Source organism: Dasypus novemcinctus, chromosome 5 (genome assembly GCF_030445035.2).
Source record: "Dasypus novemcinctus isolate mDasNov1 chromosome 5, mDasNov1.1.hap2, whole genome shotgun sequence".
Taxonomy (NCBI): Eukaryota; Metazoa; Chordata; class Mammalia; order Cingulata; family Dasypodidae; genus Dasypus; species Dasypus novemcinctus.
The window spans coordinates 45,191,308-45,208,940 of record NC_080677.1 but is presented as its reverse complement, the minus strand read 5'-3'; the positions used below and the strand labels follow the sequence as shown (position 1 = coordinate 45,208,940).

The following is a 17,633-nucleotide window of genomic DNA, read 5'->3' as shown; positions in this document are numbered from 1 at the left end:
AAAAAAAGAAATAACATGCTATTTATGAATCACTTGAACTCCTTACCAGGAAAGACATATTAGATGAAGTTCTTTTATACAAAAATTCTTGTTACCATCATTTTCTCCATTATTATGTAGTCCTTGTATGTCATTTAGCTAATTGTATCAAACTCAGATTAAACTCAGACATCACTTATTAGTGACACTATTAGGTGATAACTTTTCAGATTAGCCAAGTTGTATTATTTTTTGGAATACATTCATCCAATAATTTTTTGAGCACCTATTTTATGCTGGGGTACTAACACTAATTCTGTAGTAGTAGGGTAGTACAAACACTTCCAAATTGTTTTGTCTCTGTTGATACTTAATAAAGTATTAATAATGCTTCCAAATCACTTTTTCATATTTCAGTCAAGAGATAAACCATCAAATTTGTAATACTAGAGAATATCTTTAGTAATTAATTCTTATATTAGAAACCAAAATGTCAAATTTACATCATAATATGAAACATTAACAAAAATGTTTCCTAGGAGATTATTCTCCACAGGTGTCTTGAATTTCTGTATATTTTGAAAAGAGAAGCACTAACTGCTTTTTTTCCTGGACTATCTTTTTTTTAAGATATTTGAATGATTGAAAGCCATGGACAATATAGATGTGTCTCCCTCAAGAGGTAGAGTATAGGTTTACTTACTGTCCCGGATAATAAAGATAATCTTTCCCTTCAAAGCAAAGGTTAAGTAGGTTTGTTTCCTGCCCATTAGAAGACGTAATAGTTTTCCTAAGCTCAGGATTCCTCAGTTGTGATGCAAGCTGTGATGCTGTGTGCAGCATTTCCCTGGGCTACTCTCCATTACTCCCATGACACTTGGGAGAATAATAGAACTGATAAACACATGAAGATCGTGTCACTTGCTGTTCAGTGAGTAATAAATTCTTTTGTCTCTGACCCAGCCGTTTCATGTTTTCTGCCAGCATCCAGGAAAGTGTCCCAAGCTAACTCTGTAGTTTGCAAACGAGTTAAATTTCAAACCCTTCACAGCTCACAGTGCCCAGATTTGCCTTTTTTATAAGCAGACACATAGAAGGTGTCATGCAGAAGTCTTCAGAAAATAAAGATGTTTGATTTTCTTCCAAACTTCAGAAATTGGTCTTGCATTAATTTCTGAATTCAGTTCTAATTTGGATGATTTCTGAGATTATTAGTATCTTTATAATGTGAATATAATACTTCACATATTTGTTTAACTTTGCTGTATTTTTCATATGTCTATATTTTAAAATTTCTATTCTGTAAATAAGAATAAAGCATTCTATGAACTAGAACACAGTTACATCACTATTCCAGGGTGATACGAATGTGGAGAAGCATGGGAAAAATACAATTACTGTAACCTATGGACGATAGTTAACAGCAATACTGCAATATTCTTGCATCTATGTCAAAGATGTACTGTGCTAATATATGGGAGTATGGAAAAAATATATACCAAATGTATGCAACAGACCATAGTTAGTGGTAATAGTCGGATGGTATTATCTCATAATCTGTAACAAATGTTCCACAACAATGTAGTGTGTTTGGGGAGGGGTGTTGTATGGGAATTCCACACATGCATGATTGTTTTGTAATTTCACAACCTCTCTAATAGAAGTATATTTTTTAAAAAAAAGAATAAAGCATTCTGGTATGATTTAATTAAAAAATTGATAAACTTTAAAAGTAGCAGATAAAGGCTTAAAAACATTTTTTAAATGAAAAGCAGGAATGAAAAATCTAATTTTCATATGTATTACTGTTCTTATAATCCTTGTCATCTTATTTTTAAGTGACTGTCCATTACATGTGAATAAGCCTCATCCTGTTGAAGAGCACATATGGACTAAGTTAGCTGGCATTTTCCTTATCAAAAAACAAACAAGTCTGAACGTGGGTGTTCTGTCAATCAGAACACTTAGCCATGTTACAGGCTGCAACTGATGTACAAATCCATTACCCAGACATAAAATGCTTTATCAAAAAACAAATTAAATAGCTTTATAGCTCTTCGCCGGATACATTGCCAAAATATGCAAGGGATAAAATATGTATGTGTCTTCTTTAAGAGAAGAAATTGAAACCAGGAGCCAACTACTTCTCAGCAGTGCAAATTATCCTCCAACTCTGTATTTTCATGTCTTGTCTTGTTTGTCTTATTTAGATTCTAAGCTTAGAGGGGGAGGGGAGAATCTGATCCTTACTATTTTCTATCAGCCAGCAGAGCATGTCCCTGTTAGTACTCCTATTGCAAATAAATATTTATTGCCACAGAAAGGAATTCATTTTTACAAAAAGAAATGAACAGGGAATCCCGAAGTCTTGATTTCTGGCCTACCAAGAAAATATGGATAAGCCATTTCAACTCTCTTCTTATTTTCCTTTCTAATAACATGAAAGTACCCACTTTACTTTCCCAGGCCGTGGTGTGAGATTTCATTATACAATACCTGTGAAGTTAATTTAGCTCCTTAGAAGAATGGTGTTATGTAAACAGCAAATATTATTACCATCATTGGGTTGAGTTGTGTAACATCCCATGTTTCAGCCAAATAATTGAAAGGGATGTCTGTAGCACTGCTGCTTTTTATCACATATATATATTACTCTCATATTTCTTTTTCATTATCTGTTATTACTGGAAAAATTGTTAATGAAACCTAGGTAAGTCCACATTGACAAGGAACTCCAGGTTCTTCCTTGCCTCTTAGCTCTCGCAGAAGTCAAAAAAATGTTTCAAGGGAAAGAATGCTCTTTGAAACTTTTGAACCTATTCCATTATCCTAGTGATTCCTAAGGCTTTAATTTTCACTTAAATCAGGGGTTCTTAACCTTTTATACTCCATGGACACCTTTGCCAGTCAGGTGAAATGAATACTACTATAATTTATTTATAGTATACATTCATAAGTGAAGGAAATGTGAGATGTCACTTAGAGGTCAGAGAAAATAAAGATAAGAAGTTGACTATTTTCAATTCAAGCTCACAGACCCCCTGAAATCTTTCCACAGACCTATTTGGGGTCTGTGGACCCCTGGGTAAGATCACATAGATGTAAACTAGGGCTTTTACAAATAATACCACTTTTTCAAAAGACCTTAAGGAGAAGTTTCACTGATATCCCTGCCAAAATGCTCCTATGTCCATGCCCAAACATATTGTGTTTCAACTGACTTAACTTATAACACATAGAAAACCTAATGGTGCAAATTAATGCCAACTCATTAAATAATAAGCACCAATAAAATATTTGACTTCTCTGTTAAAAGTCTCCAAATAAATTATAACAACATGAAAGAAACTGATCTTTTAGACTGGAGGCTCTTAGCTAGGGGTCCATGGACCTCCAAGGGGTCTGTGGAAAGATTTCAGAGAGTCCATGAACCTGAATTGAAAAAAAATCAACTATCTTTATTTTCTCTGACCTCTAATTGAAATCTAGAATTTCCTGCATTTATGAATGTATGTCATAAATTACAGTAGTATTCCATGGTTTTCACCTGACTGGCAAAGCATTGTTGCTCCTTTCTAGTTTGGGCAATATATAGACAGCAGAACAAGAACACTTGCCCAATTTAAAATAAAAGTAATTAAAATATTAAACAGTTTTCCAAATATATAACTTAAGTCTATTAAGAATAAATCTTTTGCTCTCCATCATACTAAGAAACTTCATCAGGGAAAGCTTTTCATCACAAATCAGGAAGCAAACAAATGGTTACTTTTACTTTATTGAATCTTGCAAAATAAATGTCCTAAAATATCTTGATCAAAGGCAAAGTTTAAAATACCAACAAGAACTAAAGATTAGGATCGTTTCAACTCTCTTCTTATTTTCTTTCTAATAAGAAAGTGACACCAGAGTACTTACCATTCAAAAGCCATACAGACTGAATAAGGGCACAGCAAGCCAACTCCTAAAAGTTAAAGGGTCCTTATATCAAGCCAGACTACTGCTGAATGTGTATTTCTCATTTTAAGATAATATGAATTGAGGAATTTTTCTTGTAAAATCCAATGATAATCAAGTTTACAGATTTTAGAAATCAGAACACTATTAACAATGACTTTCACCTAGGAAAAAGAATATTTGAACTGAAAGAATATTAGAAAAGGAAGAAACAAACATGCTTTCGACTAAATTCTTGTCATACATCCAGGGAGGTAGACTGGGTTGCTCCAACCAACCTATTTAGTTCATGAGACAGCCAGAGAAAAGACCAATTTGGTTCAGAGTTCACTGCTGCTGTGCAATCTCTCCATTGGTCCTAAGGTCCCATCAGGGTTGTCTGGTTATGCTAAATAAAACATAGTAGAGTCCTTTCTCTCCAAAGACTAAAAAACTAACACTGCTTTTGTTTGTGATATAATAATTGAATGATGGGATAGAGCACGTGTCAGGAAACTATGGCTCTCATGTGAAATCAGCCTGCCACCTGTTTTTATAAATAAAGTTTTATCAGAACATAGCCATGTTCATTTGTTTACATGTTGTTCTCATGCTACAATGACAGAGCTGAGTAGTTGTGACAGAAACTTTATGATATACAAACGCTAAATATCTACTATCTGGCACTTTATAAAGTTTGGTAATCCAGGGAGTAGAGTCTCTTCCTAGATACAACTCTTTTAAAAAGAAAAGTGTTTTCATTAAAAATTGAGATGCTTTTTAAAATAAATTGTTCATTGAGATGAATACTAAAAGAAGTATGAATAAGTCTTGGGCATAATTTTTTTTTACCGTGGTTATCAAAATCAAAAATACCACCCAAATTCTCAATTTTCCTTCTATCAGAAGAGATACCAAGGCTCTGTACCAATTCTGACCAACTTATCTTGGCTATTTTGAGGTTTAAAGAACCTATTTTTAAAGAAAGGAAATGACTCTTTCTAGTATTTGATATAGAGTCAGGTTCTAATAAATTACATTTCTGATTTTGGCACCAAAACAGAAATTTAAACGCAAGTAGTTTTTTAAATTCTTTTGATGAAGAAAAAAATAAACTACACTGAAATCCCAACTGCTCTGTCTTACACTGAAAGTGCGGCTCTCTCTCTGAGGACATTATCTGCTGTAATTTGGCTAGTACACTACAGTCACTTTCAAATATGCTCCAGTGTTTAACATGCACTATCAATTAGAATCTACTCCCTGAGCTCATAATTGACAATAGACAAGAATATATAGGATGACATAACGAGACAGGCTTCACAATAAATGACCAAATTCAAACTAGATTTCCAATTTAATAAGCAAAGGGGGGGAGGGGGGTTGGCATTCAGAGTTCAAATTCTCTACAGGTAATAACATAACACATTAAGTGCCTGAAGAAAATGAAATAAATCTCTATCACTAAAAAGAGGCCCTCATTACTCAGTTGCCATTGTGTCATCTCTGATTTGTAAAACACCATGCCTGAGAAATAAAATGCTATTTCTAAAACATAGATGATCTCTGTTTTGTGATAATTGTATGACATACATTTTATTAAAAGACAATGGTGAAGGACGATACATGTATAAAGTAGTGAAGGATAAAGGAAGATTCTTCTTTCAGAAACATTCCTTACAGGAGAAAAATCCTATCCCTTCTATATTTAAGGTGCTCTCTAAATGTTAAATAATGTAGTCCTGCCACCTAGTGGCCTAGCCTGGGAACACAACTCTAGAATACAGGTCTGTTTACTATTGAGATTCTAAATCGATTTCTCCTATTTAGTTTCAAAAACATCCCTTTTTAATAAAATATTAAATATGAATGTATTGTACAGTTATAAATAAAATTATGTATAATCTAATATCCATTAAAGGCAAAGAATTGTTACTCAATTGAAATCAAGTCACTGCCACACCAGAAACTAATGATACACTCAAATTTGTTTAAAATAGTTTGAGCTAAATCCATACAGATTTGCAGACAATACTTACTTAGCCACATTCATAACTTCAGAAATATCTATATTTTTGGTTAATTTTTAAAGAATTCCTAAACACTAACTTCCAAGGAAGAAATAATTTCAAAATTTTGTGTAATGTTTAAAACACAGATGATTGTCTCCCTTTCTGCATTTTCCTAGCCCCCTCTTAACTACCAAGTGATTTATTTATTCATTCCATAACCTTCCTCATTCTCTTATTCTAGAATTTTCATAAATATTTAGACTAATAAAACATTTCCCTTTAAAAAATATGTATTAATAATTCTCCTCTGGGGAACCATTATTATTAGAGCTAAATAACTAGAGTCATGAAACATTTTTTAAGCATCGTTATACACTAAACATTATTTGTTAACAGTTTGTCAATGTTTTTGCTTTATCAGAATAGTTTAATTCACAAACTTTTGTCAGGGACATATTTAAAATGTTTATAATAAAGAGATGTATAAGTTATTTTAAAAAGTTACTACATTATGTGTAGTATAATAAGTAGTACTAGGAGCTAGAAAATATTATTTTTATATATTTTTGAAAATTTTTATAATGTAGATATAAAATTTTTTTTTTCTCTCCCCTTCCCCCCTCCGCCCTGGTTGTCTGTTCTCTGTGTCTATTTGCTGTGTCTTCTTCTTTGTCCGCTTCTGTTGTTGTCAGCAACATGGGAATCTGTGTTTCCTTTTGTTGCATCATCTTGTTGTGTCACCTCTCCGTGCGTGCGGCGCCATTCCTGGGCAGGCTGAACTTTCTTTCACATTGGGCGGCTCTCCTCACGGGGCGCACTCTTTGCGCGTGGGGCTCCCCTATGCGGGGACAACCCTGTGTGGCAGGGCACTCCTTGCACGCATCAGCACTGCACATGGGCCAGCTCCACACGGGTCAAGGAGGCCTGGGGTTTGAACCATGAACCTCCCATGTGGTAGACGGACGCCCTAACCGCTGGGCCAAGTCCGCTTCCCAATATATAAATTTATGAACAATAATATCTACATTATCCTTTATTTTTATAAATTATTCACTTAAGGGTAATTTGGTAGATATCAACTATTAGTATTTTTTGTTTTCTTTCCTCTAACTTTGTGAAAAATCCTGTGGGCCTCAAGAAAGGTATGATTAAACTGAATGTAAAAGAATTTGAAGATCCAGGGAAAGAGGTGACAAATGCTGAAGCTCATTTATGTATTCCAAAAACTAAATGTAAATATACACAAACATTCACATGTTACACATTGTATGTACAGTCACATGTTTCACAACACACAGGCTTTCAGATATCTTGAGAGCTGACTTTTCGAAATTTAGTATCTTGTATAAGTGTGGCATAGTCTTTTATCTGCAAAACTGCTATTGCCTTAATTAAAACTTGAAAAGTTTGGGGTCAGCAACCAAATGGTAAATACTAAGTTTTCATTTTAAAATTATGATTATTATATATATCTCGGTGATTTCCATCACAAATGTTCATTGAATCTAACTATAGATTTTAATATGCAGCGTATACTTAATTCTAGTTCAACTACTAATGCTAAATATAAAAATCTAGTATGTGATTATTCATCTCATTGGATTTTTAAATTAACCATTACTGAAATTTGCAGCAAATCTGAATCAGTGAGATTTGGTTTCAAAATCACAATCTTATCACATTGTGTTCTCATTTTGAGTTGTTTTGTTCCCCTAAGCCAGGACTCCTTTGTTCCATGGACCCTTTTGCCATGCAGATGAGAACCACAGACCCCTAACTAAGTCCACACTATACTGTGAATTATTTAATCAATACATCACAAACACACCAACACGTCCCCACAAGAATAATGTTTTGTTGAATTTCAATTCAAGGTCATGGATGCCTTGTTAAGAACCCCTGCCCTAAACCAATACTTAATTGCTACTGGAGGCAATGATACAAGAAAAATTTTGACAGGTTTGGTTTGACAGCCTGGTTAATCTGCTTATATGCAAGAAAAACTCTCTCTATATAGCCTCTCAAGCATCTCAAATATATAAAGTCCTCCCCAAAGTATTGGTTATCAATAAAATTGAATATCTTCGTGTGAACAGAGCATTGGGATGGGATGAAATACCCCAGAACCACAGACTGTAATAATATTGGGGAGGAAAATTTATTGCATTAAGATATTATGAGAAGGTTTTGTTGTTATTGTTTTGTGTTTTTTTTTTGTTTTGCTTTTTTAAAACTAGATTATGCCTTAAATAGATGAAACAAAAGACAGAAATCACATATTAAATCCTAAAGATCCTAAGGCAATACCTAAAATCAGTCAATATGTCTGTGGCAAGTATTTTTATATAAGGGGTATGGTTAAATTGCACCACCATGTTGTTTTGTTACATGCTTAATGGTAGAAAATGGCAAGATCAATTTATAATCAAAATGTATAGTAGAGAACCCTACTGATTTCCCACCAGGCCACTCTCCTTTGTATTAATGCTTACATTTTCCAAGCCCAGGAGTACAAGAAGTGGAATTGTTGTCATCCCCCCTTGGATCCATTCCTCTAAAGAAACAGTTCCATCATGATCATAGTCAATCTCTTCCATCATTTCATGGAGGATCTAGAGCAGAGGGGACAAGGGAAATTTGCAATGAATAAATAAAATGACTTTTATACAATATAGCAAAGTGTTACATTTAATTGGTTTTAACACAGTTAAGGAGAGGCTTGGGAGAAATACATAGCTCATGCAGGTCAACATTAATCCCATTACTGAGGAAATAGCAGCTTTCTTATGATTTCCAGAACCTGAGTACCTACATTGATCAACTTTTAGAAATAATTGCTTAACTTTTTAATATATTGCCAATGAAAGACACAGCTAAAGCAAGAAGGTATCCTGAATATAAGGGTATAAGTGGCCTTTAATTACTTTCTCCAGATAATTTTTTTCTTCAAATATATGCTGGAAAGAGTCTGAACAAATTAACTTCATGATAAAGAGCTGAAATACTTCTTTTCTAAGTAGCAATGGGGACAGGATGGACATCAAGTTCCTTTTAATTGCCTATCAGAACTGAATTGAGCCAAGAAAGGAAATGATCAAATCATTTTTGTTCAGATTTCTTTTCTAAAGTTGACTTGCACCCAGTGTCTCACAATGTTCTCCACAGTTTTTGTTTGTAATCCGTTTTCCTCTCTGTGGTATGGTGGTCATACTGGTATTTACTTCACAGGGTTTTTGGGAGAGTTAAATGTGTTAATATGTTATAAGTTTCTTTGTAGATCCCCTGGCAAGTATATCAAGTGTCATATAGGGTTGACAGTGATTTTTTTTGTGTGTTTTTTTTTTAAGAGAAATTATATAAGAGTGGGGAGAAACACAGTAAAAACTCCGAAGAAACTGTCTTCCTTTAAGTAATATGGAAAATTTAAGAAAGAAATGCAAATGGCATCTAAAGCAAAGATCTGAGAAGGTGCAAGAAATGAAACACTTGATTTTTTGATGGAGGTACTATTTGCCTACTCTGGTGCTTGACTGACATGGGCCTTTCCTCACAAAGCATTTAGAAACCAGAGCTATTTTCCTTCATTACAAAAAACTTACCTAGAGGTATTGAAAAGTAAAATTTTTAATGGTGGTAAATAATTATTTTATTACTCACAAAACAAATGACAAAGGAAATTATTTAGAATTTAGGGAAAAGGTTGAATTAAAATATCCTACACTTTGAAGGCACACTGCTCAATAGGAAAAACGAGTAGATGAGAAGAGCACTAACATAGAGAACGTTTGTTTCAGATGGCTAACGCTTTCATTTCGTATCTAATAAATTTAATGTTAGAGCCTGTGCTCGTGTGAAAAAAACTCCTTCCAAGGTCATGTCTGTCTTTCCTACTAACTGCCATTAAACTCAAATGGTCACTTACCTTTATTTATAAATAAAAACTTTTCAGGAAGTCTGGCAACAGGTGCACTTGTTTAAAATGAGGAGGGCTGTCAAAGCGGCAGGCACAACAGTACTCTGACAGCAACCACACTGTACAAGGTAAGGCTTTTATTTTGCCTGCCTGCTTTTTAAACTACTCCCAGCTAAGGCCGACTTATCAGTGAATCCACGACAAATACTGTTGTATAGTTGTTGTTGTTCTTATTTGTATAGTTTACTACTTGCATTCTGCCATAGGTATTTGCCATAGTTAGATTGCCCAGCTACCAAAACCTCCTTCTTATTGGCATCCAGATCTTTTTGGCAAATCCACCTCCCTCCAAAACAAAACAAAAAACATTGTTGAGAAAAGGTTATGTCCACTTCTTTGAAAGCCAATATGGAAAGACACCCAGTCTGCCCCGAACCCCAGTGACACCAGGGAAGCTCAGACCTTCAGAGGCTCAGGTCCCGGCAAGCACCTGGGGAGATGGTCTTGAGAGGAGTTAAGTTCCAGGCAAAGAGATGCCCTGCAGTTCCCCTCCCTTTCATGATTATCATGGCCAAGAAAAGTGGAATGAAAATAACCTGAGAAACTTTTAGCCCAAGTCCCAAGCTATTGTACATACAGACTTGAATCCCCTTCTACAATTTCTCACTATTTTTTACTTCTAAGAGATTTTCTACTGTACAAAGAAGCCTATTTCATTTTGAACACTTATGTTCTAGAAGATCTTTCTTAGAATGACAAGAAATGTTTTTTTTTTTTTAATTTTATGCATGTACTTGGACTGCACCCTCTGATGCAACATAGGAAAAACCTAAATACTTTTTTATGGTACACTTACTGTTATAATTAAATAAAATTGCCATGTTTGTTTACTTATGCATTTCTTTTCTCAGCCAATGTCTCTAGCTGTGTCTAATAAAAACTACATAGCATGACAACTACATCCCTTGACACTTTAGTATTCAATTAATGGAAAAATCTAATTAAATTACTACATGTTATTCTTAATGTGCTGTACATAAAACTTAACATACTTTTCTCCATATGACACTGTCATCATGTATTTGTATTATCACAGTGTAAAGTGTCTATATGAATATAGCCCAAAATAGTGGGAGTTTTTTGCATTTACATAACATTGTTGACTTCTGCTAATTTACAGCCAGCCAAAAACATTTAAATTGTGTTTAAATGCACAACAGTTAAGCCACAGTACCCAAGGTAACAAATAATTTATTACAGAGTTTATATTTATGCTCTTAAATTTCATCTTATTTGACAGAAACATGACGGCAAAACTATCTATGGAATTTATAAGATAAAGGGATGAAGTATGTAGAACCTGATTTCCTTGTTAGAAAACTTTTTGGAGAAAATGAAAAAGATCATTGCATTCTACTTAGAGTTTTATAATTCTACCAATCTATGATTGGAAGATTAACTATATTCATATATAGAAAGGTAAACAGGATAGGAGAAAGCAGTTTTAGGGAAAAATAAATGGCAAGGCCAACAAAACATATGGGAAGTCTGTTGATTTCATCAAAATATTAGTAAGGTGAATCAAGCAATATTCTCAGAATTAAATGAATGTTTCCACTTAATATGTTATCCCATAAATAAACTGAAAACTGTGAAGGATATCTGCCACCTACCATGAGCACAGCATGTGCATTTCCACATCCAAAAGACCCAGAAGGACAACAGTTAAGTTAAAACTGGGAAAGCCCCAAGTTCCCCTATAGAAAGGGAATTCTATCAGCTTTTACTTCAAATAATTATGCCATAATCATGCTTTTGACTGCATTGATATGAATAGTGTTAACAAATAGCCTTCTTTATCTTCATATAAAATGAAGATTATTTAAATAAAATTGATTTTTATTTCCTTTATTCATGTACAATTTGCTAAACTTAGTTGGTTTCAAAAATAAACTAAGATCAATAGCACGTATCACTTCTACCCAAGTATGGTTTCTAAACAAGTATGGTTTAATTCAACTATTTAAAATGTAACTTTGATATGCACCTATTCAAAATAAAAAGTCTTTATGTTCTTATAAGCACTTAGATACTATTTCTTCAAGCAATCTGATTCAAAATCCCCAGCCCCATCATTTAGTAGCAGTAGAGTTTTGAGTAAGTAACTTTAACATATTTGGGTCTCAATTTCCACCTCTGTAAAATGAGGAAAAGTGTACTATCTACCTCAGAGATATGCAAGCATAAATAACACATATACACATAGTAATAGTGCACAGTGCATAGTAAACTCTCATCATCATCTTCTCAACAGCCTTCATTCACTTTTAGGTTTAATATTTCAGCTATTTCTATTTGAAGATAAGAAGGTCATTGTAGCAGTTTTATACTATTGATGCATCCAAAAAGAAATTTTGGATTATGTTTGTAAACTGGTCTTTTCCTCTGAGCATATTAGACTATATTGGATTCAGAGGTTTAGTTGATTAAATAATGATCAAGGCCATGTCAGTAGGAAATTGCATCCCTGCCACCTTGGAGGGTGGGAACTCACAGAGAAAACAGCATGGCAAAAGATAAGAGTGTTTTGAGCTGGAGCCCAGGAAGTGAACACACAGGTAAGAATACAGAGGAATAGAGACATGGTAGAAGCCTCAGGAGAGAGACAGAGCTGGTCACCTTATTGTCTACAGCTCACATTGTGGAGAAGACAGAGAATCTGATCCCAGAGAGAAATGAACCCCAGGAAGAGAGGAACCCAGGAAGACTGAACCCAGGCAGATGTCAACAGCCATCTTGCTCCAACATGTCGCAGAAGACTTTGGTGAGGGAAGTACCTTACTCTTTATGGCCTGGTAGCTAAGCTTCCACCCCAAATAAACACCCTTTATGAAAGCCAACAGATTTCTAGTAATTTTGCATCAGCACCCCTTTGGCTGACTAATTCAGTCATGTATCAATTCTAACTTCTTTATGGCATGGCATGACTTTGGTATGACCTTGGCAGTGTTTCTCAGCAGCTTCCACTTATCCAACACACATAAGAGCACCATTAAAATTTAATTCCATGAGGCAGAAGAGCAAAAGTTACTGCTACAATCTTAAGAATGTCATTGTAGCAGTTTGATATAGTTATAAATTCCAAAAAGAAATATTCGATTATGTTTGTAAACTGATCTTTTCCTCTGGGTTTATTGGATTATATTGGATTACTTAATCAGGTAAACCTCTTATGCCAGTAGGGTGGGTGGGGGCTCACAGATAAAAGACGTGGCAAAGGACAGAGTTGAAAGGTTCTTAAAGTTGGAATTTTGATGTTGGAGTTTGATGCTGAAGCCTTAAGCTGGAGTAGCAGGAAGTAAGCTCACAGAGGAAAGAGAAGCAAGCCCCAGGAAGAGAGGAACATTGAGCCCAGACAGAAGCAAGCCCTGGGAAGAGAGGAACCCAGGAAGTCTGAACCCTCGCAGATGTCAGCACCCATCTTGCTCCAGAACGTGGAAATAGACTTTGGTAAGGGAAGTAACTTAAGCTTTACGACCTGATATCTATAAGCTCCTTCCCAAATAAACATCTTTTATATAAACCAATTGATTTTTGGTATTTTGCCTCTGTGCCCCCTTTGCTGAATACTACAGCCATATATATCTTTTTATGTTTTTCAGAATCCACTTTGACTAGTGATTAGAAAAAGGCAAAAATCAAATCACCCATAATATATTAGGGTCCCAGAAAATACAAAAGAGAAAGGGCCTTTCCGGAAGTTAGCCAACAGTTCAAATGTTTATATACCTACTGGATTAAGTTCAGTGACATCCCATTCAAGGTACTCTGCAACATGCATCATTTGACTGATGATATTTTCTAGTTCCTGGAGAAGAGAAAGAGGGAGGGAGGGAGAGAGAATACATGTTCTTAGCAAGTTCACAAACTTAGACTTACAGGAATTGTCCAGTTAAACATGTGGCTCAAAAATAAAGAAGTTATGTGGTCAATATTGTATAATATTAGATAAAATTAGATGTAAAAAAATTTCTGAGACAGAAAGCAGAAGCCTGACTGTAGATTCATTGGGTAACTTATTTAGGAATCTTCACCAGCAGAGGGAGCAACTACACAAAGAAAGATTTTTTTTCTACTGGAAGATTTGATGACAATAGAGTCTATATATATTTCTACAAGGTAGGATTTTTAAGTTACTGAGTATCCTGATTTTTTTGGTCTAAAAACAGGTGTGGAAGGGCGGAAGGAAGTTTTGAAGGCAACTGAGAGGTTTAGTTTTATTTTGATACACTGAGAACATATATTGACTCTTCCAATCATTTATTTGTATAACTAGCTCTGTTAAAGGAGCGTTCGGGGTCAGAGTCTAGAGGCTAAGTTTATGTAGAGTTTACTTTGTTAGGGGATAGAATTTTTATTTGAATTTTCATATTATTTTGCCCAAATGTCAGCTCTTTGAAGAACTTCTAATTAATACACATGGCTTTACTAAATACATTAACATTTTTATATATGCTTACGTAATGTTTTAATTTTTTTACTTTCTTTCTCCAGAAATGATTAAATATAGCTTTCAAAATGTGTGTAACTTTAAAATTGTCCCTGACATAATTAAAAGTAGTGTTTAACATTGCAATTTATAATGAAAGAAGTAATAGGGAACAAGATTTGAAAGTATATTGAAAAACTGCTGAAAGTTACACTTCCTCTCTCCTGTAAAAAAGTAAATGTGAATATCTTATATAGGTAAGGCATGTTGTTCCAGAAACATTATAAAATTAATTCATTTATTAATTATAGATAAGCAATTATGAAACCACAGATCCCCTGAAATTATAGACTACCCCTGTGTTGTCTTTGCTTATATATATCAGTGGACTGGAAGGCTTAAAGTCCTGAGTTAGGCGTTTAGAACAGAAACAATTTTTGGCAGATGACTGTGTAGGCATGTGATATTGAATAAGTCATTTTACCTCACTAAGACTCAGTTTCCATATCAGTAAAATGGATATTCCAATTTTATATAATTCGTAGAACTACTGAGAGGATTCAACAAATAATTATAGGAAATACATTTATCTTAGTATCTACAACACTGTAAGTGATCAATAAATATTAACTACTTATTAGGAGCCATTATTCAAATTATCAGTATTTTCTGTTTTGCCACCAGTAGATGAACTGCTATACCTTTAAAATTCTAAGACAAATGACACTGCAGCAGGAGGAGTTCATGTGGAGAAAACCTTAGAAAGTAAATCTTTCTTTCAGATCTTTAATTATTAAAAGACTAGTTTAGCCATATATAAATTTATTTATCCCCAATCCATTGTTGAATATTGGGAATACAATTATAAATATTGCTAGCAACCTACTAAATGTTAAAAAATGGCTAGAGAATGAAAAAAGCATTTGCCTGAATTTTCAAACCAGCTGCCAAACCGTGGCTAAAAGCCTAGTAAAGAAACATCCATTTAATATTATTGAAAAGGAAATTAAATAAACAAATCTGTATTAAAATATAATTTGCTTTAGTATAACCTGAAGTGCAACAATAAGCATATGGAAATATCTAAAATAAATCTAAATACCTAGCTCTGAAATACCAGAAAGTGAGCAAATTTACCATGTAGTTTAATATCACTAAATGGAAAAATAAAGACTACCAGGCACTTTAAAAATGCATTTAAAAAATTACAGAATTAACCATAAGAAATCCCACAATCACAACATCAATTCAGAGTGTGGTCATTCCCCAGAGTCAGAATTATACATTTTTATATCTTTCTGGAGAAGCTAATGTACCATTATCCTATTCAGCATTTCATAAAAATGCCTCAAACGTCCCTGCTTTACTTGTGAAAGTCTATATGAGTCTGCCATACTAAGGTTCATCAAATGCCACGGGAAACTCACTCGTCAGAGATCGTTTTTATTTTAATCAGTAATTAATGCACCATAATATTTGTATTTTAATATACCTGTTCACTGCAATTTTTCCATAACTCTAAATTTAGTCTATCATTTCTATAACCCTGTGCTTATTCATCTTACCTGGGATAGATATATAATATGATGTATAAAATATGTTATCAGCAAATCTAAAATACACTATTGGATGGAACCTGAGTTGAACTTACTTTTACTGAAATGAATGTCTAATTTCTATTTCTTTGGAAACTCTCAATGATCTGTGCATATTATAAATAAAAAAGCATATTTAATTATTCCTCTTAAGTTATATGAGAACAGTATTATTTTTAATTTATTCCTTTCAGTGATACCATAAAGAGATGACATTTTTCCTTCTATTATTGTTTTTTTATGACTATAACTAGTTAGAGTGCAAGTTGCATATAAAATTGGATAAGGCATTTTAAAGGAGTAATTTTAGCAAAGCAATCTATAAACCTATACACAAATTTCAATATTATAAATGGCTAAGAATACTTTTATAAAGAGGGAAGACCATAAAATAATTAAATTGACTTTATAATTTCCTTGTTTCTCAGTATTTTCCTTAGTGTTGAATCACACTAAGTTTTCCCTCTCTCTACATCTATGATCTCAACTTTTCTCATGTTTTATTCAGATGAAGTTGGAGTCTTCCCTTTTTATCTAAGTTCAAGGCAGGAAAAAATCATGTTTTTGTAGCACATCTATCCTCTAGAACAACCATAATCCTAACACTTTCCTCAGATCATTCTCTTTCAAAGCCAGATGATAAAAATGCTGCATGAGTGCTTGGAAATTATATTTAGAGTGCTTTCTGTGGTAATAGCTATAAATTTATTCATTGCATTTTTTAGAAGAAACTATTTTGAAATTTTCACAGAAAATTTGAAGAAAAAATTACCGAGCTGTCCAGGAAGCCATTTCCATCCGTGTCATAAAGGCGAAACATAACTAGAAGTAAAAGAGGTGTTGAAAAAAAGATTATAGATGAATAAAAGCAATGTTAGTTTTAAGCACATTCCTTAAAATGTGTTTTCTGTTGAAAATAGCTAATCAATCCCTCCCCTGCTCAAACAATTAATTTTCAGGGTTATTACCCAAACTCAATTGAAAATGAATAAATTAGTAAACAAAAGCACAGGCTATCAGATATAATTAAAGTCTATCAAGTTTTGTGCTATATTTAGAAAACACTAAAAATATTATTTGTTCAAACTCTTTATTATAAGATCATTAACAGAAGAGGAGAACTTTAGGCAATTCAAGCCTGATTATTAAGGAGAAAACATAACTGATTAGGAGTTACAGAAATAAATTATAATTTGGAATCTTTCACACTATGAGCTTAGTCAAACACCGTTTCCCTATTTGTAAAATGAGCATAATCACCTCTGTCATTTGACACATATTTGTCATGAAAGTTAAGTCAGGTGGTACATACAAATGTGTATCAAAAACCTTAAACCACTACACAAGTATAAGCCATTGATGTTATAACTATGAAAACTGTATGTGTCTTGCCTCGGCTTCCATCTTACTTTGGCTAAGCCACTTGCCTCAACACTGACCTCTGGCCTAGATAAAAAGCACATCTATCCTGAGGCCTAAATATCCCATAGCCCAAACCCGTATATGCAATCACCACTGACCACTCATGGTCCCCTTCTCTCTCTCTGGGACCTATGACCAACAAACTCTTTTCTTATGCATTCCGGTCTTGGTTTCCCATATGTTGCACCTGAGCTCCACTGGGTTGCAAATTTTAAATCCAACTCAACTAATTCAAAACAATTGTTGTGATCGACACTCTGCTCTGCCCCAAGCAGTATGAGAGAGGA

General features: G+C 33.9%; 1 protein-coding gene across 11 annotated transcripts in view; it reads right to left on the bottom strand.

Moving 5' to 3' along the window:
* The window catches only part of DGKB (diacylglycerol kinase beta), a 723,907-nt gene that overhangs the window by 496,506 nt on the left and 209,768 nt on the right, over positions 1-17,633 (bottom strand). For all 11 annotated transcript variants that reach the window (XM_058296926.1, XM_058296928.1, XM_071215137.1 and 8 more), the window contains 3 exons: positions 16,697-16,746; positions 13,634-13,708; positions 8,420-8,539 (listed from right to left, as the gene is read on the bottom strand). In XM_058296926.1, coding sequence (XP_058152909.1) covers positions 8,420-8,539; positions 13,634-13,708; positions 16,697-16,746 — 245 coding nt within the window. The remainder of the gene's footprint in view (positions 1-8,419; positions 8,540-13,633; positions 13,709-16,696; positions 16,747-17,633) is intronic.